General features: G+C 48.1%; 1 protein-coding gene across 1 annotated transcript; it reads left to right on the top strand.

Annotated features, from left to right (window-relative positions):
• On the top strand, positions 1-24,527 carry FABP3 (fatty acid binding protein 3). The gene is made up of 4 exons (XM_038377862.2): positions 1-210; positions 5,392-5,564; positions 23,564-23,665; positions 24,245-24,527. The coding sequence occupies exons 1-4, from the start codon at positions 138-140 to the stop codon at positions 24,296-24,298; spliced, it is 402 nt and encodes a 133-aa protein (XP_038233790.1). The 5' UTR covers positions 1-137; the 3' UTR covers positions 24,299-24,527.
• Positions 24,528-25,638: the final 1,111 nt, after the last annotated feature.

Raw genomic sequence — 25,638 nt, 5'->3', positions numbered from 1 at the left:
GGAACGAGCGCGCCGCTCGCTCCCCTCCAGCCACGTGATCAGAAGAGTTATTTAAAGAGGCAGCATGTGCGTAGATCAGAGCCCAGGCTCGCCTGCCCTCCGCGCTGTGCCGCAGCTTGCACGGCCCCCGGCTCATCATGGCTGAAGCTTTCGCGGGCACCTGGAAGCTGGTGGACAGCAGCAATTTTGATAAATACATGAAAGCGATTGGTGAGTGACAGGCAGCGTGAAAGGGGGCTGGGAACTGGGGGGTGCCGTGGACGAGCCTTGAATCCAAAGGGATAATGATGGCTAGGGGGTTATTCTTTGCCCTGCAGATTCAACGAGAGCTGCAGGCTGGCCAGGAAAAAAGGCAAATGACTCAACAGACAGTGAAATCCCAGGACTGGCTGCATTCCCGTGGCTGAGCTAAAATCTGCGCATTGTACGCAGGCCAGTGTCCCCTGGGCGTATTGTACCGGGTGTGGCCTCAGTCGGAGGGGGTATTTTGGGTAACGTTTTAAACAATGATGTCTGTCTTCGCTGTCCATTTTACATTGAATTTCCAGCACACGTAGGGCTGGGGCAAATGTTCCTGACGAGAGCAATGCTTTGGAAATGGAAAATACGGGACAAGTGTTACTGGCAAGCAGTGTTACTTAGTGGGCAGAATGGTCTTTCTTTCCTTTTTTACAAATTTTAAATAGCAGTTTTTAAACCTACAATCAAAGGCAAACGGGCTGCTCTGCTGTATTTAAAATGCACACGCACACACCCGCTTGCCCCTTTCCGACCTTGATGGGGGGCATGGAAGTGGCAGGGTTAATTGCTCTGTCACCTGATGTCTCTGGGAGCAGCTTGGCCCAGCACGAGGGTGTTCTGCACGTCTGACAGCTGGGGGGGGAGCGGGGGGGTCTAACTGCAAGAGCTGGCAAGCAAGGTCAATGTAACAGAGCCAAGCCAAACCCGGCACTGATATTTCTACAATCAGACACAAAAGGGGAAGCCTGGGTTTCACAACGTCAGCCCCCAGTTGACCAAGCGAGGTGTGGCAACTGGCCAGGCTCATCACTCTCAGCCACAGTGACTTGCTGCCAGCCGTTAGGGAGCTCGCAGGCCTCAGCCGCACCCATGCAACCCCCTCTGCAGGAGATAGAAGGTGGCTGTTAGTGGCCCTTTGTGTCTGATGCAAGATCCTTCCTACCCATTGCCTTGCCATGCCCTGGCAGCGGGAGCTTGGCTTCACTCGGTGCCTCTCCTCTCTGCCATGTGCCAACTGCTCCGTGCCAGGCAGCATTTGCAGATGGATGTGGATTCATCGCTGGGCGTCGGCAAGGCTCAGACAAGTGAGCTGGGCCCAGCAGCAAGCAGGGGGTAGGGGGACCCTGGTCCAGCACCATCACAGTGAAGCAGCAGGGGTGGAACTGAGGGCAGGATTGGACCCCCCGTCTCCTCCTTGCAGCATTGGAGGAAAGGGTTTGACCTGCCCAGTGCCGCACTGGACACCCCAGCCACCTCCAACACACCTGGGCTGGGCAGTGCTCTGCTTTGCACGTGAGTGACTGTTGGAGCATGGGGCAGCCACTGCTCCGGAGCAGTGCAACCTCTAGCACCAGCAAAGCATCCAAGAGGGGCTGCCTGACTCCTCAGGGGACCCCTGCCCTGGCCAGCCTGCCTGAGCTACCCTGAGGGAGGGGATCTGTCAAGGATGGCGAGTGGCTGCTCCAGCGTTCTCCCTAGCAGATTGTGGGGTCTGCTGTGTAAAATGGCTGCTCCCTCGAAGTCGGCTCCCAGAAGCTGCTGCCATTGAATAAACAGGGTGGGGACATTTTCCAGTCGTGCGGGTTGGATGGGGTCCATGGTCCCTGCCGACTGTGACACTGAAATATCAGGGGTGCAACATGGCCTGGAATAAATGAATGAAACATTTTATACATGTTTTCCCATACATACATGCGCACACACACACAGGCATGTACACACACACACACACACACACACACACACACGGAGAAGTCACCCAGTTTCATCCCAGTCTGATTATTCAGGGCCAGCTCTGGCCTTCGATTACTTTGGCGGGGAAGGTTTGGCTTCCTGGGAGCAGAGGCCCAGCTGACACTCCGTGCAGAGCCAGCTTTGGGCTGCTACTGGGGGAAGCCAGACAAACGTAGATCAAGATTTTGCAGAAGGGCCTAGTGATTCTGAGTGCTCACCTGGGCACACCTTAAAGGAGAGGGTTTGCAGAGGATGGGTGCTTAGCAACCCTTTAGGTGTCTCAGCATGGGCCCCCTAAATCACTAGTGAAAACCATGCTGTAGTGGGTTTGCAGTGATCCCTTGCCCCCTGGCTCAGTGGGAAGCCACGCCACCTCACTGTGACTCTGGGGTGCCACTCTATTGGGATTAAAGCTGCCACCCTTAGGCAAGAGCAAACAAGCAGGGTTAAGGCTCAGGCCCTTAGGTGGGGCAGAGCAATACAAACAGACAGTTTGGCGTCCCAGCTCTGGCAGATGGCACACAAATGCAGGCCTCTTGTCCTAAGGTGAGGAAGCTGCCACCCCAGGGGGGAGTATGGCAGCAGAGGGTAGGGGGACCCTGGTCCCAGTCCAGTGGTGGAGTGTTCTGCCATTTGAGCAATGGGGATCCGCCCAAAACACACTGACCGGGGTTCAGGCAACAACAGAAACCAAACTACTGTCTGGTGTCCCTGGGCTACTTCCTACTATCCCACTATAGTGTATCTGCGGCTTGGGGTCATCTCCCATCTCATTGGGGTATATGGCGAGCGGCAGTCTTGGCAGCTCTTCACCTGGTTCGGTCTCCTCCAGGAGCAGGGCAGGGCATGGCACAGCACGGGTTCAGGTCCGGGAATCTGCAGCAGCTTGGACACATCTGCTCCATTCCCTGGCTCAGCCTCAACTTAGTTAGAGGCATCGCCTTTTATACTTCCTGTCTTGCCCCTTAGCTTCTGGCGGGAGGTGTGAGCCTAGCCTGGCTGCACCCATCAGGGATCACGGAATGACTCTGTGACATTCCCCTGGTGTTATCCAGATGGGTGATCTGCTAGGTCACTCCAATCCTTGACTCTGGGAGCCAGCCTTACCCTGCTCTGCTATGAGAACCCCCACTCCTGGGCTGGTCATGCACAGCCTCTGGCATGTAAACTGCTTGGATTGTACAACCGAATGACATGAGTCAGGTGAGCATTACCTCATCATAGTCCCAAATTGACCAAAGGAAGAGGAGTGACTCACTCGAGAGTTCAACAGATCCTTTGTTGCTGCCTAGGCCAGCATCCTTTGTTCCTGTGAGGCTGGGCTGGGTTTGTTCCATACGCGCCCTGATGAGGTGTGAACTGCCTCTCTGCTCTTGGAGAGTTTTTGACTGGGCTTGTTTTAAACCATGAGGATATATTCTCAGCCTCATAACTATACACACGAAATTACAACCTATAACATAACTATAACAGCAATGCTCAGTGAATCATGAGCCTTCCGAAGACACCCGAAATGACAAACTTTGCATTGGATACCACACCATCATATTATAAGGATGAACATTCATTGGGGTACAGGGTGGTCCCACAAGGTACAGAATGTCACAGACTCCTTCCCCTCTACCTCAGTGGGTGGCCACTCTGCCTCACTACACATGCCCATTTGCTGAGAAGCTCTGTCCCCCTCCAACAGTGGCTAGGCCAAACAGATTGATTGATGAGCCTGCTCCGGCCTTGCCGAGGAGAGCTGGCTCTTTTAGCTCTGGCAGTAGAGGCTGATGCATTAGGATCCAGGCTCCCAGGTTTGATCCCTGCTGCTGCCAACCTCCCCAGGACTGTCAGCATTACACAAGTTTCAGAGTAGCAGCCGTGTTAGTCTGTATTCGCAAAAAGAAAAGGAGTACTTGTGGCACCTTAGAGACTAACAAATTTATTAGAGCATAAGCTTTCGTGAGCTACAGCTCACTTCATCGGATGCATTACACAAGTCATTCTTGGCCACAGCTTCCTGCATTCCCCAGCTGTGACGTGGTCTCTGCCCCACATAGTTCAGCCCCAAGCAGAGAGGGTGCAGCTTAGACTGTCCCTAACTGGTGATGGTTTCACGGTGAGGACTGTGGCTAACCAGCAGTTACTGCTACATGTCCTGAAAGAAGGAAAACAGGCGCCGAGTTGCATGAAGCCAAGCCCTGTTGTGCCTTAAGTGAACGTTTGCTCAGGTGGTCCCCCTCCCCAGCTGAGTCAACATCTGCTAACTGCTGGCCTATCACAGGATCACTTGCTGCTTGCCATTGACACCCTGGCCTTCCCAGCAGCAGGCACGCAGCACTTTAATCACCTCCCAGGTGTTGCGCTAGATGTCGGCCCTTGTGCCTCAGCCATAGGGGCCTTCCACATGATCCTGCTGAACGCCACTGGCGTCAACGTCGGAAATGAGTCTGACGCGTGCTTGGGAACAGTGCAGCTGCCAGGTAGATGAATGCGGAGATAGCGGACACTGGGCTAAAATCTGTCCCGTTGCACCTTTGCAGCCCCAATAAAATCAGCAGGTGGGCAAGGGTGTCCCAGAGACAGCAGCTGGGAGCTTGCAGGTGGGAATGCAGCCATGCACGTGGATGCTGGGGAAGGATTAGCGCTCGGCACAGCAGCCCTGATTGAGCAAAGCACGTGAGCATGGATGTGGGGGGCTTTTGTCCCTGAATGAACCTGAGCCCAGCTTTGTGTAGGACAGACCTTCCCTAAGGGTGCTCTCCAGACAAAAGGCCTGCCGGCAGCATGGGTCCCACAGACAAACCAAGCTGCAGCTGTGTGAGGAGCTCAGGTGCACCTTGGAATCACACATTCAGAGGAAGTGTTTGCTTAGCGTGTGAAGCCCTCTGTGTCGTTCCTCACTACCCCCTCCTCAGTGCCTGCCGTATATCCCCCCTGCCCTCCGCTCCCCTACCCACTGCATCTGAGCCTCTTCCAGCATCTGACTCGGTCCACAGCAGCTGCTCACATTCCTCTGGGCACATCTGTAACCACAAACCCATCGCTCAGACTACCACTGACCAGATGAGGGCGAGGGAGGCTGAGGGCCAGCGCTCAGCGGGTGGAAAGAGAGTGGAGCCACTGTACAGCGAGGGCAGAATCAGGCCTGATGTGTCCCGTTGGTCGGTGTTCTCTCCGGGAGCTGTGGGGAGAGGCAGCAAGGGTGAGCTGGGCAGTGAAGTGCTGGAGGAAGAGGCCATGTGGCGGCAGCAGTGAGGGCCCTGCTTGGAGCTGCATTGCCCGAGGAGGAACCAAGGCAGGGCAGTCAAATGCAGAAGGCTGGTGTCAAATGACATGGCTTTATTGGAGCCACTGCCCTGTGAGTGGGCCCTGAGCCCACTGCCTGCAGCTCCCACTCAGTGCTGTCTGGTCTTGTTTGTCCCACAGGTGTGGGCTATGCCATGAGGCAGATGGCAAACCTGACCAAGCCCATCACCATCATCGAGCTGGAAGGGGACAAGGTCACCTTGAAGACCCAGAGCACCTTCAAGAGCACAGAGATCAGCTTTAAACTGGGGGAGGAGTTCGATGAGACAACTGCAGATGACAGACATGTCAAGGTAGGAGGAACAAACAGGCACGGAGGACAAACAGGACACAGACAGGGCAGCCCTAGCCACCAGATGGGGATTCTGCTAGATAGCCAAGGACTAGTTTACATGGGGCCACTCAGGAAAATGAATCTGAATTAAAGGTGTGAATTAGTGAAAACACATTAAATCCCAGTGTGCATGCTCTTATTCAGCATTCACTTTGGAAGTGAATTAAAATAACTTTAATCCCCTGTAGGAGCACTCTTATTCAGAGTTAATGCAGTTAACTAAACCATCAAACTACTTCAGATTAACTTTTCTGAGTGTCCCCATGTAGACAAACCCTAGTTCAGATCTGTGTCCTGCCATCAGCGTAGCAAATGTAATGCAGGGCTGTGAATCAAGGACATGGGTTTCCAAATGGCCAAGGGGTAACAGATATTACTAGAGATTAGCCTGAGCCAAACATCCCCAAACTCTCAGGTATATTTAGAATCTAGACACCGATCTAGATCCAACTTTGCAGTTGGCCTGATCTCTACAATGGGCCAAGGCCCGGGGTCCTTGGCCACCTGGCCCCCTCTGCAATCTAGATATAAGGTACCTTAGCACCTACACCCTTTAGTTTGCCTCTTCAAACCATTCCTTCTCACCTACAATCCCTCCCTCTCTGCCTTGCCTCGGGTTTGCCTGTCCTGTCTCATTGAGCCTAAAAGCTCTCCAACTCAGGGGACACGTCTCAAGGGAAAGTGACACCGTATTTTGTAATAACTGTCCTGTCAACCAGGAGATTTGTACCTGAGCTTTGTGCCCATGGCCTCTTGCTCCGGAGGGTGTGGAGACAGCCGCTCATAGCCATAAACAGCCAGTGCAAATCAGAAGGGCTTTTGAATCAGAGAGAGGGAGGGCAGAGTAGAAGTTTCAAACCTGGACAGCAACAGGTGGCTGAGCCAGGAACCTCCGCGTGCCCAGAGGATCAGAGAAGGGACAGCAACTGAGGCTGTATTAATTGCCTCCAGTCCATTGACTAAGGTGAGCATTCAGATAGGCATCTTTCCTGCAGCTGCTGTACGAAGCAGGCTGCGAGGCTGCCAGGGCCCCACTGCTGAGCCACAGGGCACTCTTGGGAGTCCTTTGGTAAAACTCCACCCCAACCTGAGCGGGGGCGTCTCCCTACCTGCCCTAGAGTCCCAGCTTCCCTGGACACTGCCTCACCACAGAGAGCCCAGAGTGAACAGCCCTGCTTGGCACAGCAACCAGAAAGCACCCAAGAGTTTGGTGTGGGTAAACCTCTGTCTGCTGCAGGGTCATCACCCCACCTCTTGCAAACACCACCCCGGTGACTGTGGGCTGTTGTATTACCTACTGAGTTTAAGTGAAGCCTGGCTGCTGGGCTTAGGTCCTGTCCTCTCCCATCCCCTTCTGAAAAGCCCTGCCCTCTCCTGGGACTGCTGAGATCCTCTGAGCTTGGAGCCCTGCTCTCAAGTCCTTTCCTCCTGACAGGCAAGAGTTCAGTGTTACAAAATCAGATCCTTTGTGAAATAAAATCAAGGGGAAGTTATCACGCCTTGCTGCCAGATGCACTGGAAACTTGTAATGTGAAGGCAAGTTGTGCACAATAAATACACCCAGCCATATCCAGCCCTCACTTTCCACAGGGTAAAAGAACAGAGGTTTGCATCCCCCTTTTTGCTTCTTTGTGGCCTACCAGGAATGCCTGGAAGGAGCTTTCCAAAAACATTTGTTGCATTTTTATTTTTTTACATTAGAAATGTAGGTTTGCAGCCCCTGTTTTCCGTCAGTGACTGGAGAACTGGTAGGGTTCTGCCACCGCAGGTCTGAAGAATGGAGCATGATCAATGCGGGAGGGACTGGCGCTTTGGATGGGATGTTTAAAAATGCTGGGTTTGGTAACCCCTCCTTAATTCCAATGCCTGGTAAACAGTGAAGCGAGAACCTCTCTTTGGGAAAGATTCAAACACTCCCACCCCTCTATGCCGAATGACTCTCCTCTTCCAGGAGTCCTCCAAAGAAACGGAGATGGCAAGTTGGGATACCCATGGGGCAGGGAACCCACAACCAGGAAAAACCCTTTTTGAGGGGAGGAAACTTGCCTTTTCTAGTGTCTCTATCCATCAGTGCCCCCCAAAAGGGAGCAAACCCTGTATTTCCCTGTCTTCAGGTTACTGTTAGCAAAGAATGCTCCCCTCCCTGGAGCAAAGTGAGATCTGGCTGCACGGACAGTAAGCTGGCACAGGCATGAGGCCCCCAGGCTCCATTAAATACACTTCAAAGACCTCAAACAAGGCAGTTTGTGCCCTTTCATTTAACGATGGAGATATCATCAAGGTTGTTGTGTTATAAAAATAAACTCCAGCCTGCCTTGGGGCTTGCCAAACCGCTGACATGCCCAGCATGCTGGGGCTTCTGCATGGGCTGTTTGTTATTAAACTGATTTATCTCTCGTCAATGTTATTTAGAATCTAAAAGGATCCGGGCATGCTCTGGGTGGGTGCATGTGCGTATGTCGGGGGCAGGTCCATATACAAAGTCTGCCCCCTGCTGGAGCGATGCAGTCATTCTCCTGGGGTACGGGCCTCAGGCTGGCCTTTGATGTAGGGGTGAATTTCAGTCTCTGTACATATAACCAACTTTGCTTAATTTCTTAGAGCGAGATGGGGCTCCCCTCCATGAGAGTGCTGGGATGGGGGCATGGGGAGACCCAGGCAACTGCACTGACGCTTCCTGTAGCACTGAAGGAAGGAAGACAGCAAGGAATGGGGCCAGCCCCCATAGGTGCTGGAACTAGGGGTGCTGGAGGTGCTGCAGCACCCCCTGGCTTGAAGTGGTTTCCATCCTATACAGGATTTACAGTTTGGTTCAATGGCTCTCAGCACCCTCACTACAGAAATTGTTCCAGTCCCCCTGACAGCCCCCCAAAGAGAGCGTGGCCAGGCCCAGGACAATCACGCTGAGCTCTACTGAGGGACGTAGCACATGCTATTTCTGAATGGTCTCCACTAGTGCCGCCTGGTGCTTTCTGTCCATCCCTGCGTAGCGCCTCCACCACTAGTGCACCAGGACTGCCCTTTTGCTCACACCTGCCACCCAGCCAAACACCAAGACCTGCCCAGAGTCCGAATGGCAGAGCTAAGCGGGACAATCGGTCAGATGCCCGCGCTGACTCTGTCATATTTACAGCAGGGGTGTAGCCACAGGTGGGCCTGAGTGGGCTGTGGCATACTCACTTAGCCTCCTGGCCCATCCAAATCGGGGCTGGAGCCACCCGAACCACAGGCTGGGACTCCTGCCCCCAGCTTGGTGTCCGTCCCGCCGGCCATGTCCCTGTCCTGCCAGCGCTGAGTGCTGCTGCCCCGTCTCTGGCCCCAGCGCTTGTCCCTCCCACACCCATCCTCACGAGGCACTCCCACACCTGGGAGGGGGGCGAGTTGCCCCAGACGGGGAGGTGCCTCGTAGGGGGGGTGCCTCACAGGGGTGGGTCTGGGTGGGGCTAGCACTGGGGCTGGAGACCGGGGAGAAGTCTGTGGCGCTGACAGGAGTGAGTTGCAGACAGACACTTGGGGTTGGGAGGGGTGGGGCGTCCTCTGCTCCATGGCCATACTTACAGCCTATGTGCCCCGGGCAGCCTCATTTTTGGGTGCCAGCTGCTGAGCGGTAAGGGCCGGTTGGAGGGGCTGCAGGGAGGCGGGTCCCCCTCCTTTCTGGCCCCCTTTCTTCCACATCCCATCATTGCCCACCCACCCAAAGGCCGGGGCCCGCCCAGTTTTCCTGTCCTCGCTATGCCACTGGTTCACAGTGGGTCCCCAACCCCGAGGCTCCGGCCTTGCAGGGACAGTGCTTAGTACAGCATGGGATTTTTAAGGGGAGTGTTTGAGAGAGTCCCATAATGTATGGTACAAGCTGGAAAATCTATATAAATGGCTAAAGATACTTAGTACTTTACATAAGAGACTTTTTACGACTTCACAAAGCTGGGCAAGAATCATCTCTCCCCCACCTCCTTTTTGCAGATGGGGAAATGGAGGCACAGAGCAGGGACGTGACAGTAAGAGGCATTGAGGTCAGTGGCAGGGTGGAGAGTAAATTCAGGTCCTGTCCATAGAAGCACATGGCCATGCATGACTCCCTGTCACAGCAGGTTGTAACTTACAGAGAAAGAACAGGCACGTACATTGCAATGGGGCTCTGTAAGATCCTGGGCCTATATTCACTTTAGCCACAATGTTCAGCTGATTCTACTGTGTGTGGGTGGGGTGGGGTGGGGTGGGGTGGGGGGTCGACTCTCTCTGGGCTCAGGCTGCCCAGGGGATCTCGTGATGGCACTGGAGAGCTTGAGAAAAACATACAGGGTGACTAGGTCTGATGGAATCTACATTAAACCCATCTGGGCTTCCCATATGGAGCAAGCAGGCGTGAAATGCTGAGGACTCTTCTTTGTACGCTGAGCATGTGACCTTCAGGTGCCCCTGGGCAGCTGGCCAAAGGGTACAGAATAGCAGGAAGAGCAGGATGGCAGCACAGTGACCTCCAGCCCGAGGTCCCTCCTGCCACAACCAGAGACAGGCAACAACATTCCAGACCAGCTTTCACCCTCTGCCTGCAGGGATCCAGCCTGGGAGCTGAGAGCCCAAGGTACGGGGGGGAGGGCAAAGAGTAGTTCCTTGGCCAGCTCCCTGCCTGGAAAGCTGGGCCTGGAGCAGGAAAGGAACTACATTCCCTTGGCAGCTGTCAACCAGAAAGGGAGGGGAAGCTGCCAGGGCTGTTGAGACCCCATGCACGGAGCCTGCTGTGAATGGAGAGTTGGCTGCTAGAAGGGAGTGGTACTGTGAATGGGGAACATATAGGCATAAGGAGTAAAAGACTGCCCCAGATTGGATTAGGGATGCTAGTGGCCTCGGCTGGCAGCTGGCAGCTCCCAAATTGCGTGGAATAAATGGACAATGTGCCTCTATCTAGCAAGGGTCAGAGGTCTGTGGACCCTGCCAGGAGAAGTTAAAATGATAAGTAAGGAAGGGAAGGCTCTACTAGAGGATGTGGGCAGCTTAAATACCAGGCCTGCAGGAGGATGTGACTCAGTTTCCACTTCTGAGCCATGGAAGCAGAAATTGGCTTTCCTTTCCAGACTTATCTAACATTCAGAAAGGGAATCTAGCACCTGCCTTCCAGATTTACACCCTTAAAGTTCAGAAGTGCTCAAGTTCAATCTGGGCCACTCTCTGTTACTTCATTTCTCCCAAGTCAAATACTGGTCCACTGTAATTTTCTGTAGAAAATGTAGGATAAAATTGAACAAATAATGTTGGCATCTTCCCAATGCTAATGAGGACCAGAATTGCTATTTTCAACAACCATTACCCTTTTTTTAGTTTTGTTTCCTGTAACAACATAAAAAGAAGACGACAAGTTCTCTACAGAAACTAAGATTGCAACAGACACCTCAACTTTTCCTCATTATGTGGGTCAGTCTTACAATATGGATCCAGATATCCTCTAATCACACAAACTGAAAATTGTTCCACTTTACTGTCGTTCTGTAACCATGCAGGAACCAATCCTGTGTCCTGCGCACATCCAAAATTCCTACTGAATTCAGAAGCACCTTGCTTTTGTAATCATACCACCTGATATTTTCAGACCTTGTAAGCTAAACAGGTTTACATTCAGTAGTGGAGTGGGAGACTTCTCAGAAAAAGTTATGTGTTGCAGGAGGTGTTGATTATTCCACACCCAATCTGACAGCCTCTGTGCTGTTGAGCAGGACTAAGTCTCAGGGAAGGAGAACATCCAACTGGAGCACAGGGAAACAATCCCATAGTTGGAACCCTCCTTCCAGATGATGTGGTATCCTCTTGCACTGAGGATACCTCTCCGGGGAAGGGAACTGCAGCTATTAGGAAGAGACAGGCATTAGTAATGGGTGATTCGATCATTAGAAACATAGATCGCTGAGTTTGCAATGACCAGGAGAACCGCATGGTGACTTGCCTGCCTGATGCAAAGGTTGCAAATCTCTCAAGACATCTACATAGGCTTATGTGCAGTGCTGGGGAGGAGCCAGTGATCGTGGTATATGTAGGTACCAATGACATAGGGAAGGATAGGATAGAAGTCCTGGAGGCCAAATTTAGGCTGCAAGGTAAGAGATTGAAGTCCAGGACCTCCACGGTAGCATTCTCTGAAATGCTTCCAGTTCCAGGCTCAGGGCCAGTTAGAGAAGCAGCACGGCAGAGTCTCAATGCGTGGATGAGTCGATGGTGTAGGGAGGAGGGGTTTAGGCTTATTAGAAACTGGGGAAACTTTTGGGATGGGGGAGCCTATGCAAGAGGGATGGGCTCCACCTATACCAAAGTGGAACCCAATTGCTGGCGCTTAAAATTAAGAAGGTCATAGAGCAGTTTTTAAATTAAGGGCTGGGGGAAAGCCGACAGGTGAGGAGGAACACGAGGTTTGGACATCCCTTAGAGGAAGATCTATAAATGGAGATTCCCTATGTCCTAATAAGGAGGAGAGGATGGAACGTGATAAAATACAGGTAGGATCTGATGAGAAACAGTCCAATGACATTCAATTACATCATGCAATGGCAGGCAGCTAAAAAGTGAAAAGTTTTTAAAGTACTTATATACCAATGCTAGAAGTCTAAATAATAAGATGAGTGAACTAGAAGGCCTCGTATTAAATGAGGATATTGATATAATAGGCATCACAGAAACTTGGTGGAATGAGGATAATCAATGGGACACAGTAATATCAGGGTACAAAATATATCAGAACGACAGAACAGGTCATGGTGGTGGGGGTGTGGCACTATATGTAAAAGAAAGTGTAGAATAAAATGAAGTAAAAATCTTAAATGAACCAAACTGTACCATAGAATCTCTATGGATAGTAATTCCACGCTTGAATAATAAGAATATAGCAGTAGAGATATGTTATAGACCACCTGACCAGGATGGTGATAGTGACTGTGAAATGCTCAGGGAGATTAGAATAAAAAACTCAATAATAATGGGGAATTTCAACTATCCCCATATTGACTCGGTCCATATCACCTCAGGACAGGATGCAGAGATAAAGTTTCTTGACACCTTAAATGACTTCTTCTTGGAGCAGCTAGTCCTGGAACCCACAAGAGGAGATGCAATTGTTGATTTAGTCCTAAATGGAGAACAGGATCTGGTCCAAGAGGTGAATATAGCTGGACCGCTTGGTAATAGTGACCATAATATAATTAAATTTAAAACCCTGTGGTAGGGAAAATGGCCCAACACTGTAGCATTTAATTTCAGAAAGGGGAACTACACAAAAATGAGGAGGTTAGTTAAACAGAAATTATAAGGTACAGCACCAAAAGTAAAATCTCTGCCAGCTGCATGGAAACTTTTTAAAGACACTATAATAGAAGCTCAACTTAAATGTATACCCCAATTTAAAAAACAAAGTAAGAGAACCAAAAAAGAGCCACTGTGGCTAAACAACAAAGTAAAAGAAGCAGTGAGAGGCAAAAAAGCATCCTTTAAAAAGTGGAAGTTAAATCCTAATGAGGAAAATAGAAAGTAGCATAAACTCTAGCAAATGAAGTGTAAAAATATAATTAGGAAGGCCAAAAAAGAATTTGAAGAACAGCTAGCCAAAGACTCAAAAAGTAATAGCAAAAAATTTTTAAGTACATGAGAAGCAGGAAGCCTGCTAAATAGCCAGTGGGGCCCCTAGAGGATCGAGATGCTAAAGGAGCACTCAAGGACAATAAGGCCATTACAGAGAAACTAAATTAATTCTTTGCATCAGTCTTCAAAGTTGAGGATGTGAGGGAGATTCCAAAACCTGAGCCATTCTTTTTAGGTGACAAATCTGAGGAACTGTCCCAGATTGAGGTGTCATTAGAGGAGGTTTTGGAACAAATTGATAAATTAAATAGTAATAAGTCACCAGGATCTGATGGTATTCACCTAAGAGTTCTGATGTAAAATTGCAGGACTACTAACTGTTGTCTGTAACCTATCATTTAAATCAGCTTCTGTACCAAATGACTGGAGGATAGCTCATGCGATGCTGTGACTGGAGTTCTAGTGTGGAGCCAGCTACAGTCACTCAATTCCTGATCTGGGACCTTTTTCTTAAAAGACAACCCCCTCTGTAAGCACAATTCTTTCAGGCTTTTTCTGTCAGGATCTTGATCATGGGTCACTCACTGTAACTGATTTTTAACCCTTAAACTCTCCAATATCAAAATTAAATTTTGACAAGCGTGTGGTTCTGATCCAAAAGCCCAATTAACCCGGGGTAATGTGTATCCTGCCGACTACACCACTGTGACCCGGGTCCTCGTGGGGAGTCAGCTGTGGTCACTCAAGGTGAACTGCAAAGAATGGGGCAGCCAAACCCCCAAAAGCTGGTGGATATTCCAGTACTTAGATTCACCAAGCAAGCATAAAACAGCTTCTTTACTACCTTACTGGTTACTCAGAAGTCCAAACAACACGGTGGCCTTAAAGTGATCCAGCCTCAGGCCTCTATCCAGGCAGGGCCGGCTCCAGGCACCAGCGTTCCAAGCAGGTGCTTGCGACAGCAGTTAGAAAGGGGCGGCAGTTCCTCCAGCCGCGGTGGCAATTTGGCGGCAGATTCTCTATTCTGCTTGCCTCGACGGCAGCTTCTCTGTTCTGCCTGCCCCGGCGGCAAATCGACAGCAGCTTCTTCCTTTTGCCGTCTCTGGTGGCAGTTTTTTTCACTGCTTGGGGTGGCAAAAACTGTAGAGCCGGCCCAGCATCCAGGTACCCATGTCAAATATGAAAATTTCTATAAATCTTATTTCAGCACATAAAAGAAAAGGTTCTATGAATCCCAAAGGATCGGACACATCACCTCCCAGCTTAATGAATGTTTCAGATCTTACCCAATACACGCTACAGCCAATTCTTATTAACTAAACTAAAATTTATTAAAAAACAAAAGAGAGAGAGAGTATGGTTAAAAGATCAATATACATACAGACATGAGTTCAATCCATTGAGGTTCAGATTCATAGCAGAGATGAAAAAAGAAAAGGAGTACTTGTGGCACCTTAGAGACTAACAAATTTATTAGAGCATAACCTTTCGTGAGTTACAGCTCACTTCATCAGATGCATTTGGTGGAAAAACGTTTTTTTTTTCCACCAAATGCATCCGATGAAGTGAGCTGTAGCTCACAAAAGCTTATGCTCTAATAAATTTGTTAGTCTCTAAGGTGCCACAAGTACTCCTTTTCTTTTTGCGAATACAGACTAACAGGGCTGCTACTCTGAAACATAGCAGAGATGGTGAGCTTTGTAGCTGCAAAGAGTTCCTTTAGAATTCAGTTCATAGGTTATAGTCCAATGGCCAAATTTCATACTCAGGGTGTACCAGCATAACTGGGACCTCAGTCTTGCGACTCAAACTTCCCCTGACAAAGCCTAAACAGATCTGAAATGACAGAATCAGGAGCCAAGGATCTTTTATACAATTTCATGTCCTCTTTGACAGGTTGAGAGTTCCTCAGGGAACAATTAGGACGACTTTGAAGGAGGTCCATCATTGGTATTTAGCTATACGAATGAACATAAGGCCATTTGCTTGTTCCTCCACCATTACAGATTATTTGCTATACATTTCAAAGAGAGATGAATACTGAGATATCCTGTGTTTACAATTCATTTAAATGACAGGATCTTCTTTTGAGGTCTGAATTATCAGATTTCAGAGTAGCAGCCGTGTTAGTCTGTATTCGCAAAAAGAAAAGGAGTACTTGTGGCACCTTAGAGACTAACAAATTTATTAGAGCATAAATTTTAGCTCTAATAAATTTAGCATAATTTAGCATAAATATTAGAGCATGACCTTGCTTGTCACCATGAAAGGTTTTCCTCCTTCCCCCCCCTGCTGCTGGTGATGGCTTATTTTAAGTGATCACTCTCCTTACAGTGTGTATGATAAACCCATTGTTTCATGTTCTCTGTGTGTGTGTATATAAATCTCTCCTCTGTTTTTTCCACCAAATGCATCCGATGAAGTGAGCTGTAGCTCACGAAAGCTTATGCTCTAATAAATTTGTTAGTCTCTAAGGTGCCACAAGTACTCCTTTTCTTTTTGTGAATTATCAGAGTACAACATAGACAGGACTGTTGATTACACTGTTGACCCTACTCAAACATATGTAAATACACAAAAACACAAACATTATCTTCCCTCATGTCTTCTGTGGGTTATTTATTTTGCAGGATGTTTAACCCTCTCTAGCCATGGATCTGAGATTCCACTTTTTAAAAAGGGCTCCAGAGGATACCCTGGCAATTATAGGCCGGCAAGCCTGACTTCAGTACTGGGCAAACTGGTTGAAACTATAGTAAAGAACAAAATTGTCAGACACATAGATGAACATAATTTGTTGAGGAAGAGTTAACATGGTTTTCGTAAAGGGAAATCATGCCTCACCAATCTACTAGAATTCTTAGAGGGGTCAACAATCATGTGAACAAAGGGGATCCAGTGGATATAGTGTATTTAGATTTTCAGAAAGCCTTTGACAAGGTCCCTCACCAAAGGCTCTTAAGCAAAATAAGCAGTGATAGGATAAGAGGGAAGGTCCTTTCATGGTTTGGTAACTGGTTAAAGATAGGAAGCAAAGGGTAGGAATAAATGGTCAGTTTTCAGAATGGCGTGAGGTAAATAATGGTGTTCCCCAGGGATCTGTACTGGGCTCAGTCCTATTTAACATATTTATAAATGATCTGGAAAAAGGGGTAAACTGTGAGTTGGCAAAATTTGCATAAGATACAAAACTACTCAAGATAGTTATGTCCCAGGCAGACTGCGAAGAGCTACAAAAGGATCTCTCAGAACTGGGTGACTGGGCAACAAAGTGGCAGATGAAATTCAATGTTGATAAATGCAATGTAATGCACAATAGATTCATAGATACTAAGGTCAGAAGGAACCATTCTGATCATCTAGTCCGACCTCCTGCACAACGCAGGCCACAGAATCTCACCCACCCACTCCTACGAAAAACCTCACCTATGTCTGAGCTACTGAAGTCCTCAAATCGTGGTTTAAAAACTTCAAGGAGAAGAGAATCTTTTCTCAAGTGACCCGTGCCCCATGCTACAGAGGAAGGCGAAAAACCTCCAGGGCCTGTCCAATCTGCCCTGGAGGAAAATTCCTTCCCGACCCCAAATATGGCGATCAGCTAAACCCTGAGCATATGGGCAAGATTCGCCAGCCAGATACTACAGAAAATTCTTTCCTGGGTAACTCAGATCCCATCCATCTAATATCCCAAATCGGGATTAGGCCTATTTACCCTGAATATTTAAGATCAATTAATTACCAAAATCCCATTATCCCATCATACCATCTCCTCCATAAACTTATCGAGTAGAATCTTAAAGCCAGATAGATCTTTTGCCCCCACTGCTTCCCTTGGAAGGCTATTCCAAAACTTCACTCCTCTGATGGTTAGAAACCTTCGTCTAATTTCAAGTCTAAACTTCCTGGTGGCCAGTTTATACCCATTTGTTCTTGTGTCCACATTGGTGCTGAGCTTAAATAATTCCTCTCTCTCTCCTGTATTTATCCCTCTGATATATTTATAGAGAGCAATCATATCTCCCCTCAACCTTCTTTTAATTAGGCTAAACAAGCCAAGCTCCTTAAGTCTCCTTTCATAAGACAAGTTTTCCATTCCTCAGATCATCCTAGTAGCCCTTCTCTGTACCTGCTCCAGTTTGAATTCATCCTTTTTAAACATGGGAGACCAGAACTGCACACAGTATTCTAGGTGAGGTCTCACCAGTGCCTTGTATAATGGTACTAAAACCTCCTTATCCCTACTGGAAATGCCTCTCCTGATGCATCCCAAAACCGCATTAGCTTTTTTCACAGCCATATCACATTGGCAGCTCATAGTCATCCTATGATCAACCAATACTCCAAGGTCCTTCTCCTCTTCCGTTACTTCTAATTGATGCGTCCCCAACTTATAGCTAAAATTCTTGTTATTAATCCCTAAATGCATAACCTTACACTTCTCACTATTAAATTTCATCCTATTACTATTACTCCAGTTTACAAGGTCATCCAGATCCTCCTGTATAATATCCCGATCCTTCTCTGAATTGGCAATACCTCCCAGCTTTGTATCATCTGCAAACTTTATGAGCACACTCCCACTTTTTGTGCCAAGGTCAGTAATAAAAAGATTAAATAAGATTGGTCCCAAAACTGATCCCTGAGGAACTCCACTGGTAACCTCCCTCCAGCCTGACAGTTCGCCTTTCAGTAGGACCCGTTGCAGTCTCCCCTTTAACCAATTCCTTATCCACCTTTTGATGTTCATATTGATCCCCATCTTTTCCAATTTAACCAATAATTCCCCATGTGGCACGGTATCAAATGCCTTACTGAAATCTAGGTAAATTAGATCCACTGCGTTTCCTTTATCTAAAAAATCTGTTACTTTTTCAAAGCAGGAGATCAGGTTGGTTTGGCACGATCTACCTTTTGTAAAACCATGTTGTATTTTGTCCCATTTACCATTGACTTCAATGTCCTTAACTAATTTCTCCTTCAAAATTTTTTCCAGGACCTTGCATACTACAGATGTCAAACTAACTGGCCTGTAGTTACCCGGATCACTTTTTTTTCCTTTCTTAAAAATAGGAACTATATTAGCAATTCTCCAATCATTCGGTACAACTCCTGAGTTTACAGATTCATTAAAAATTCTTGCTAATGGGCTTGCAATTTCAGGTGCCAATTCTTTTAATATTCTTGGATGAAAGTTATCTGGGCCCCCAATTTAGTCCCATTAAGCTGTTTGAGTTTCGCTTCTACCTCAGATATGGTAATATCTACCTCCATATCCTCATTCCCATTGTCATGCTACCATTATCCTTAAGATCCTCTTTAGCCTTATTAAAGACTGAGGCAAAGTATTTGTTTAGATATCGGGCCATGCCTAGATTATCTTTAACCTCCACTCCATCCTCAGTGTTTAGCGGCCCCACTTCTTCTTTCTTACTTTTCTTCTTATTTATATGGCTATAGAACCTTTTAGTATTGGTTTTAATTCCCTTTGCAAGGTCCAACTCTACTCGACTTTTAGCTTGTCTCACTTTATCCCCTACGTGTTCTGACCTCAATAAGGTAGCTTTCCTTGCTGATCCCTCCCATCTTCCACTCCCTATATGCTTTCCGCTTCTTCTTAATCACCTCTCTAAGATGCTTGCTCATCCATCTTGGTCTACAACTCCTGCCTATGAATTTTTTCCCCTTTCTTGGGATACAGGCTTCCGATAGCTTCTGCAGCTTTGATTTAAAGTAATCCCAGGCCTCCTCTACCTTTAGATCCATAAATTCTTCAGTCCAATCCACTTCCCTAACTAATTTCCTTAATTTTTGAAAGTCAGCCCTTTTGAAATCAAAAACTCTAGTTGCAGATTTATTTTTGTTAATCCTTCCGTTCAGTTTGAACTGAATTAGCTCATGATCACTTGAGCCAAGATTATCCCCTACAACCATTTCTTCTATGAGGTCCTCGCTACTCACCAAAATTAAATCTAAAATGGCATCCCCTCTAGTCGGTTCAGCAACTACTTGATGAAGGAATCCATCAGCTATCGCATCTAGGAAAATCTGAGCCCTATTATTATTACTGGCACTCATCCTCCAGTCTATATCTGGAAAGTTAAAGTCTCCCATGATCATGCAGTTTCCATTAATATTTACTTGATTAAAAACATTAAAAAGGGCTCTATCCATATCAAAATAAGATCTCGGAGGTCTATAGCACACCCCAAGCACCATCGTAGGAGAGGCTCTACTAGTTATCTTCCCCAATGTAATTTTTGCCCAGACGGACTCCTTCTTATCCATTGCATCGCTTCTTATTTCTTTACATTCTACCTCATCACTGATATACAATGCTACTCCACCACCTTTACCTTTATTTCTGTCTTTCCTAAGAAGCACATACCCTTCAATGGAAAATATAATCCCAACTATACATATAAAATGATGGGGTCTAAATTAGCTGTTGCCACTCAAGAAAGAGATCTTGGAGTCATTGTGGATAAGTTCTCTGAAAACATCCACTCAATGTGCAGCAGCAGTCAAAAAAGTGAACAGAATGTTGGGAATCATTAAGAAAGGGAAAGATAATAAAATAGAAAATATCATATTGTCTCTATATAAATCCATGGTATGCCCTCACCTTGAATACTGTGTGCAGATGTGGTTGCCCTATCTCAAAAAAGATATATTGGACTTGAAAAAGGTTCAGAAAAGGGAAACAAAAATTATTAGAAGTATGGAATGGCTGCTGTATGAGGAGAGATTAATAAGCCTGGAATTTTTCAGCTTGGAAAAGAGACGACTAAGGGGGGATATGATAGAAGTCTAGAAAATCATGACTGGTGTGGAGAAAGTGAATAATGAAGTGTTATTTACTCCTTCTCATAACTCAAGAGCTAAGGGTTACCAAATGAAATGAATAGGCAGCAGGTTTAAAACAAACAAAAGGAAGTATTTTTTCACACAACACACAGTCAACCTGTGGAACTCTTTGCCAGAAGATATTGTGAAGGCCACGACTATAACAGGGTTAAAAAAAAAAACTAGATACATTCATGGAGGATAAGTCCATCAATGGCTATTAGCCAGAATGGGCAGGGATGGAGTGCCTAGCCTCTGTTTGCCAGAAGCTGGAAATGGGTGACAGGGGCTGGATCACTTGATGATTATCTGTTCTGTTCATTCCTTCTGGGACACCTGGCATTGGCCACTGTCAGAAGACAGGATAGATGGACCTTTGGTCTGACCCAGTATGGCCGTTCTTATATTCTTATGACAGAGGATCTCTGCTAAGCAGGTGCGAGAAGCTCAGGGCTCGGAAGGGGAGAGGAGGCTAGGAATGGAATCGATTCAGGGACAAGTGTTTAGGGGGCTTAGGAGAGCAACTAATGAAAGCCCCTGGGTGGGTGCTGCTATCTGGAAGGGTTTGCACCAATGGGAGATGGGGATTGGGTGGGACAGTCCAAGGGGCAGCCAGCGGATGGCATTTGGGGAAGGGATTCCCCTAATGGTGAGATCTGCAAGGCTGGGGACTCGTTTCCTAGAGGCTGGGGAGACCTGTTCCTTGGGACACTCAAAGCTACCCGACAGATCTCCCAGATATACAGCAGGGAACAACCCTGCTGTGATCCCCACCTCCTGGACAGGAATGGCAGGGGTCTGATGCTGCTCTCACTGCAAACAGGAGTGGGCTGGCCAGATCTCTGCCATCTCTAGATCCTAGGATCTGTAAAGCTTCCCCCAAAAGTGCTGTGAAACATCACATGGAGGCCCCCCCCGTCCCACCCATCTGCTGCACCATTCCTCTCTCTTGCCTTTATGGAGCCTTCTGCCCTCTGCCACATGCTCCCACTTTGGGAGAGGGCAAGTTGTGTATCCCCTAGGTGCCTGGAGCACCAAAAGGCTAGGAGGCCACCTTCTCTCGTGGGAACATGCCTGCAGTCGGTGGGTGGCCCAGACCAGGGAAGAGAGCAGTGGGGCAGGATCACCAGCGAGAAGAGGCTTGGTGGGGGTCTCACATTTAAGCAGGATTAGCAGCTGGGAGCAACGGAAAAATCTGGGGGGTTCAGCAAGGAGTTTAGAGAGCCCTAGAGGTGCCTCCCAGAATGTTCCAGGAGGGTGGCTGGTGGTAACTGCATCCTACAGAGATGGGTACTCCCCAGGCATTGGGGTGCTGGAAAGCAACAGCTGAGTCCTGCAGCCCAAGACCGTCCCTGTGGGCATGGAAGAGGAAAGTTTTTATTGCAAACACATGCAGAAGGGACACACTGGGACAGCAGCAGGAGGGGGGTTGGGGAATGCAGCCCATCTCCAAAGGGCAGGAGGCTGTCTGGCCTGAGAGGGACCTGGTTTTGGCCTCACAGCACCTGCTTGCACGGGGGTTCTCTGGCTCTTTAGACAAGAGAATTGTCACGCTGACCTTAGCCATGACCAGGCCTGGCTGTTAGGCCAGGTCAACACAAGACGCAGTGTAAACAAAGCCTTGCCAAGGCTGGGGCAGGTGGTGGGAACCATCAAGCTTTAATTACACTGCTCAGAAACCCATTTGTGACACTGTGACCTGAGTCCCCACCCCTGTCAATAAGCAGCTCATGGGGAGATGAAATTCAGCCTCTACAGCTCTCATTTCCAAGGGAAAACTGGCTCAGCTGGATAACCAGCTGGGCAGTGATTAAATAAAGAGGCCTTCGTGATTCAGTCCTCTCTGAACAGCCCAAGCAGCTCTGAGGAGGTGGTGAAGCAAGCGGCGTGGGGAAAGCAGAGGTAATGAAGCCATGGCCACTCACACACCATGCCACAGCTATCACCAGGACCATCAGTCCTTGGGGCCTGAGCGAAGGGTGACCGTTATTAGCACGCTGTTCTAGATGCTGAGTGTAAAGAATAGTGACACCTTTGCTCATTGGCCTCAGTGGACCTCTGAGTCATCCACCTGCACTCCCTCCCTCCCACACACACCAGGGAGGTGCAGAGTTGCCTTTCTGATTCATCCTGGGAGTCAGAGTAGGGTGGGGGTCACTCAAGCAGCACCAACTCTATTATAAGAGACAAAGTGGCTCCCTGAGGGAGGGCTAAGAACCAAGGCTGAAAAGCCCTGGGATTACGTGTCTCAGGACAGGGTTTGCGTTTGTAATTGAAGTCTTGCCTTGGGGCTTTGTCAGGTTAGAGTGAAGGCCATGCTAGGAGAGAGCAGGTTTGGACAATCCTCTGCTCGCTGTGGAAACGACACTAGAACTACACCTGTTCTCATCAGCCACGATGAACAGACACACCTCAGTCTTCCAAACCCGACCCAACTTCTGCTCTGGTCTGTAGCAGTTTGGGCTGCCCTTTCCTTATCCAAACCAATGTGGCCACCCCCAAACTCTCACATAACAGCAACATCCCCTGCCCCATCTCCCCAGTGGATCTCCTGAGCATTTATTCCCCCTGGACATTAATCAGCCCCTTCAATTTAATGTTGAGGCAAGAGAAGCCTCAGGTGGGACCAAAGGGTAGGAAAGACTCCCTCCTCCTCCTCCCTTTTTTGACATTAACTCACCAAGGAAATTCACGTCAAGTTGCACCATTAAACTCAGGGTCAGTTCTAGGGTCCCATGATTTGTGGTGGTGGGGGGAATGGTATTTTGAGGCCCCTGGATGTCGCTATTTAAAAAACAACCCATCTTCCAGAAGTCCAGGGCCTGGTGAAACTCCTGAAAAACCTTAGATTTTAAGAGTTTACAAATAAAATGTAGCTCCGGTGTCAATATTTTGCTGTGATTTAGAATGTATATAAAGGATGAACACTCTCCCATCTGCCGCTGTTCACGGCTTTACACTGGACAACTTGGTTCATATTTTAGCCTCTCCCACAATTTAGGACCCTTTGATGATCTTTTGGGAGGGGGAGACAGAATGTCCCTTTTGCTCCCCGGTAGCTCCAGGCCTGATTAAAATCTCTCTCTTTGCCACCATGACTGTCCCTGTAAACTAATTCTAGCAGCTGGGAGGGCAGGGTCCATTCTCTCTGCAGCCACCAACAAACTTCATTTGTACAAGCCACCAAAATACAGCCACTGGGATGGCTGGGCGAATGCTCTGCCCTACTCTAGCTGCAGCAATGAACAACCAAGCATCAGTGAGATCTAAAAATCCCGCCCTCCAGCCCTGAGCTAATTCTGGTGGCTCTTTCTGCAGTGACACTACTCTGCCTGCACCACTTCCTTGGTTTCACAGTTCCCAGGCATTCACCCCTTTGATAGACATGAAAGGTCTTGCTGACCTGGATTCAAAGGCAAATCCTTGGGGATGTGCGAGCAGAGACACTGCATGTGCCTGAACGTTTAGCCCACAAAGGATCTATCTTATTACCCCATTTTAAACCACTTGTGCTGCTCCTATGCTATGCGCTTTGATCTCTCTCTTCCCCTGCAGTCTCTTGTGACACTAGATGGAGGAAAACTTATCCATGTGCAGAAATGGAATGGAATGGAGACTACGTTAGTCCGAGAACTAGAGGATGGGAAGTTAATTCTGGTAAGAGGGCAAAAGCATTCCTAGGATCTGCTAACAGCACCTGCCTTTCCATTCACTCAAGATATTGCTAATCAGTGGGTGGCATCAGATAAGCTTAGAGGCTGTCTACAGCAGTAAGTTGTAACTGCTTTAACTAGCCCCGTTAAAACAGTACAAAGCCCCTTGTGTGGAAGAAGATACATCAGCATAAAGGTGCATATTCCCTTACCGGAAAGAGAAATAGCTATCCTGGTAATAAGGTACATTTATACCAACATATACCAGGGTGGTACCGGTATAAAGATACACTCTCAAACCACAGTTAAACTAGTCCAACAAGTGTAGACCAGGCCTTGGACAGGTTAGAAGAACCATAACAGCTGGCTGAATATCTGTCCTACAGGGATAGGTTAAAAGCGGAGAGAGAAGCTAGGGGGCAGATCCCAAGAACTGTTAATTCCCTGAAATCCAGCCAAAGCTGCCGTGCCCTGCAGTGAATGCCTAACAGAATCTGTGGGGGGAAAGGCAGCTGTGAAGCTCCTGATGAGGGACTGACTCCAAATCTTCCTCTAACCTCCCTTGTTTTGTTTCTGATTCCAGACTCTCACCCTGGGCACTATTATCTGCACTCGCATGTACGAAAAGGCAACATAGATGCCAGCTCTCTGCTGATCACCCGGTGCTGAACTCACTGAATTGCCTATTCCCCCCCCCCCCCCACACACACACACACTTTGTATTCAACTGAATATTTGAGCATGGAGCCAGTGCAGGTGAGCCCTCCCTTTCTGCCCATGACTCTGCTTTCTGTGGTACAGTGTTTCTGGTTTTTTTTAATCTTGTAAGACCCCATGCGGAAAAAAATAAATCAAAAGTTGTTACAGATTGGTGTCTGGCTTGCTCTGGGAAAGGCTCACAAGCCATCTCCATACCAGGACTAATTTTCAGCAGCTCTAGCTATGGGCCTCGCTCTCTGCTCTGGGCCGGGGGTGAGTTCTGCTTCGGTAATACTGCAGGCTTTGGACTTGCAGAGACCAGCAAACCCTAGCAAGGAAATCAGAGCAGCTTAATACAGCCTTCGCTTCCAGGCTCACTGGGCAGCCAGGGCCGAACAAATGTCCTTTTCAAAAATTCTAGATTTTTCCTGGGAGGGAAAGGCTGTTTTCTAGCCAGTTACAGTTGTAGCCCTGCTCAGAGCAGGTCAAAGCAGCCTGGTGTTTAAAATATCAGTAGCCCCTGCTGGCCTCTCTACTAGTGCTCCCGCCAGTGGAAAAACAACAGGATACTCACGAAAGCTTATGCTCAAATAAATTTGTTAGTCTCTAAGAACTCCTGTTCTTTTTGAGGATTCTCAGCATGGCCAGAGACATAAGGCCTCAATACACCTACTCCACAACACTCTAATCATTGATTGATCAAACACTGTTTAATTTTGGATCAGTCCCTCCGCCATGGTCTTTCAGGCCCCCTCCAATTTGCCAATTAGCTGAGCAGTAGTTGGTCTTTTAGGATCACATGCTAGCTGCTAGGTTCAAGGGTCCAGAAAAACAGGGATGCTGCTACTCACGTGGATACAGCTCCACAAGTCTCTCCAACTCCCTCCCCATTCCAGCTCCATGAATCGTCTTTGCTCACATTTTGCATTACACTCTCTCTAGTGGCCTTGGCCCCAGGTAGAATTGCAGCTAAGGAAGGAGAAAAATATTTTCCCAGGGCTGACTTACCTTTAAGCAGCCTGTTCAGGCAACAAACATTTCTACTACTCTGGGGAAAGTTGGATCCAAATGCAGACATAATAGGCACTGTTCCTGTTTGTTTTGTAACCAGGCAGCTAAGAGGGTGCCATGGTGGTTTAAAAAGACAGTGTTCCACTACAATTACTGCAGAGAAAAGCAAGCTGAAATTGCAATTCCAGCCTGCCCCCACAATCACGCAGCCTTCAAACATGTCTCTTCACTCCAACCACACAGGACCCACTTCAAGACTTCATTGTT

Source organism: Dermochelys coriacea, chromosome 19, assembly GCF_009764565.3.
Source record: "Dermochelys coriacea isolate rDerCor1 chromosome 19, rDerCor1.pri.v4, whole genome shotgun sequence".
In the NCBI taxonomy this organism is placed as follows: domain Eukaryota; kingdom Metazoa; phylum Chordata; order Testudines; family Dermochelyidae; genus Dermochelys; species Dermochelys coriacea.
Note: the sequence above shows the minus strand (reverse complement) of the source record. Positions and strands in the feature narration are given on the sequence as shown.

Coding starts and splice junctions, on each gene's coding strand:
- FABP3 (XM_038377862.2), top strand. CDS start 138: ATGGCTGAAGCTTTCGCGGGCACCTGGAAGCTGGTGGACAGCAGCAAT. Junction 211..5,391: donor TAAATACATGAAAGCGATTG/GTGAGTGACAGG, acceptor TTTGTCCCACAG/GTGTGGGCTATGCCATGAGG. Junction 23,666..24,244: donor AGGATGGGAAGTTAATTCTG/GTAAGAGGGCAA, acceptor TTCTGATTCCAG/ACTCTCACCCTGGGCACTAT.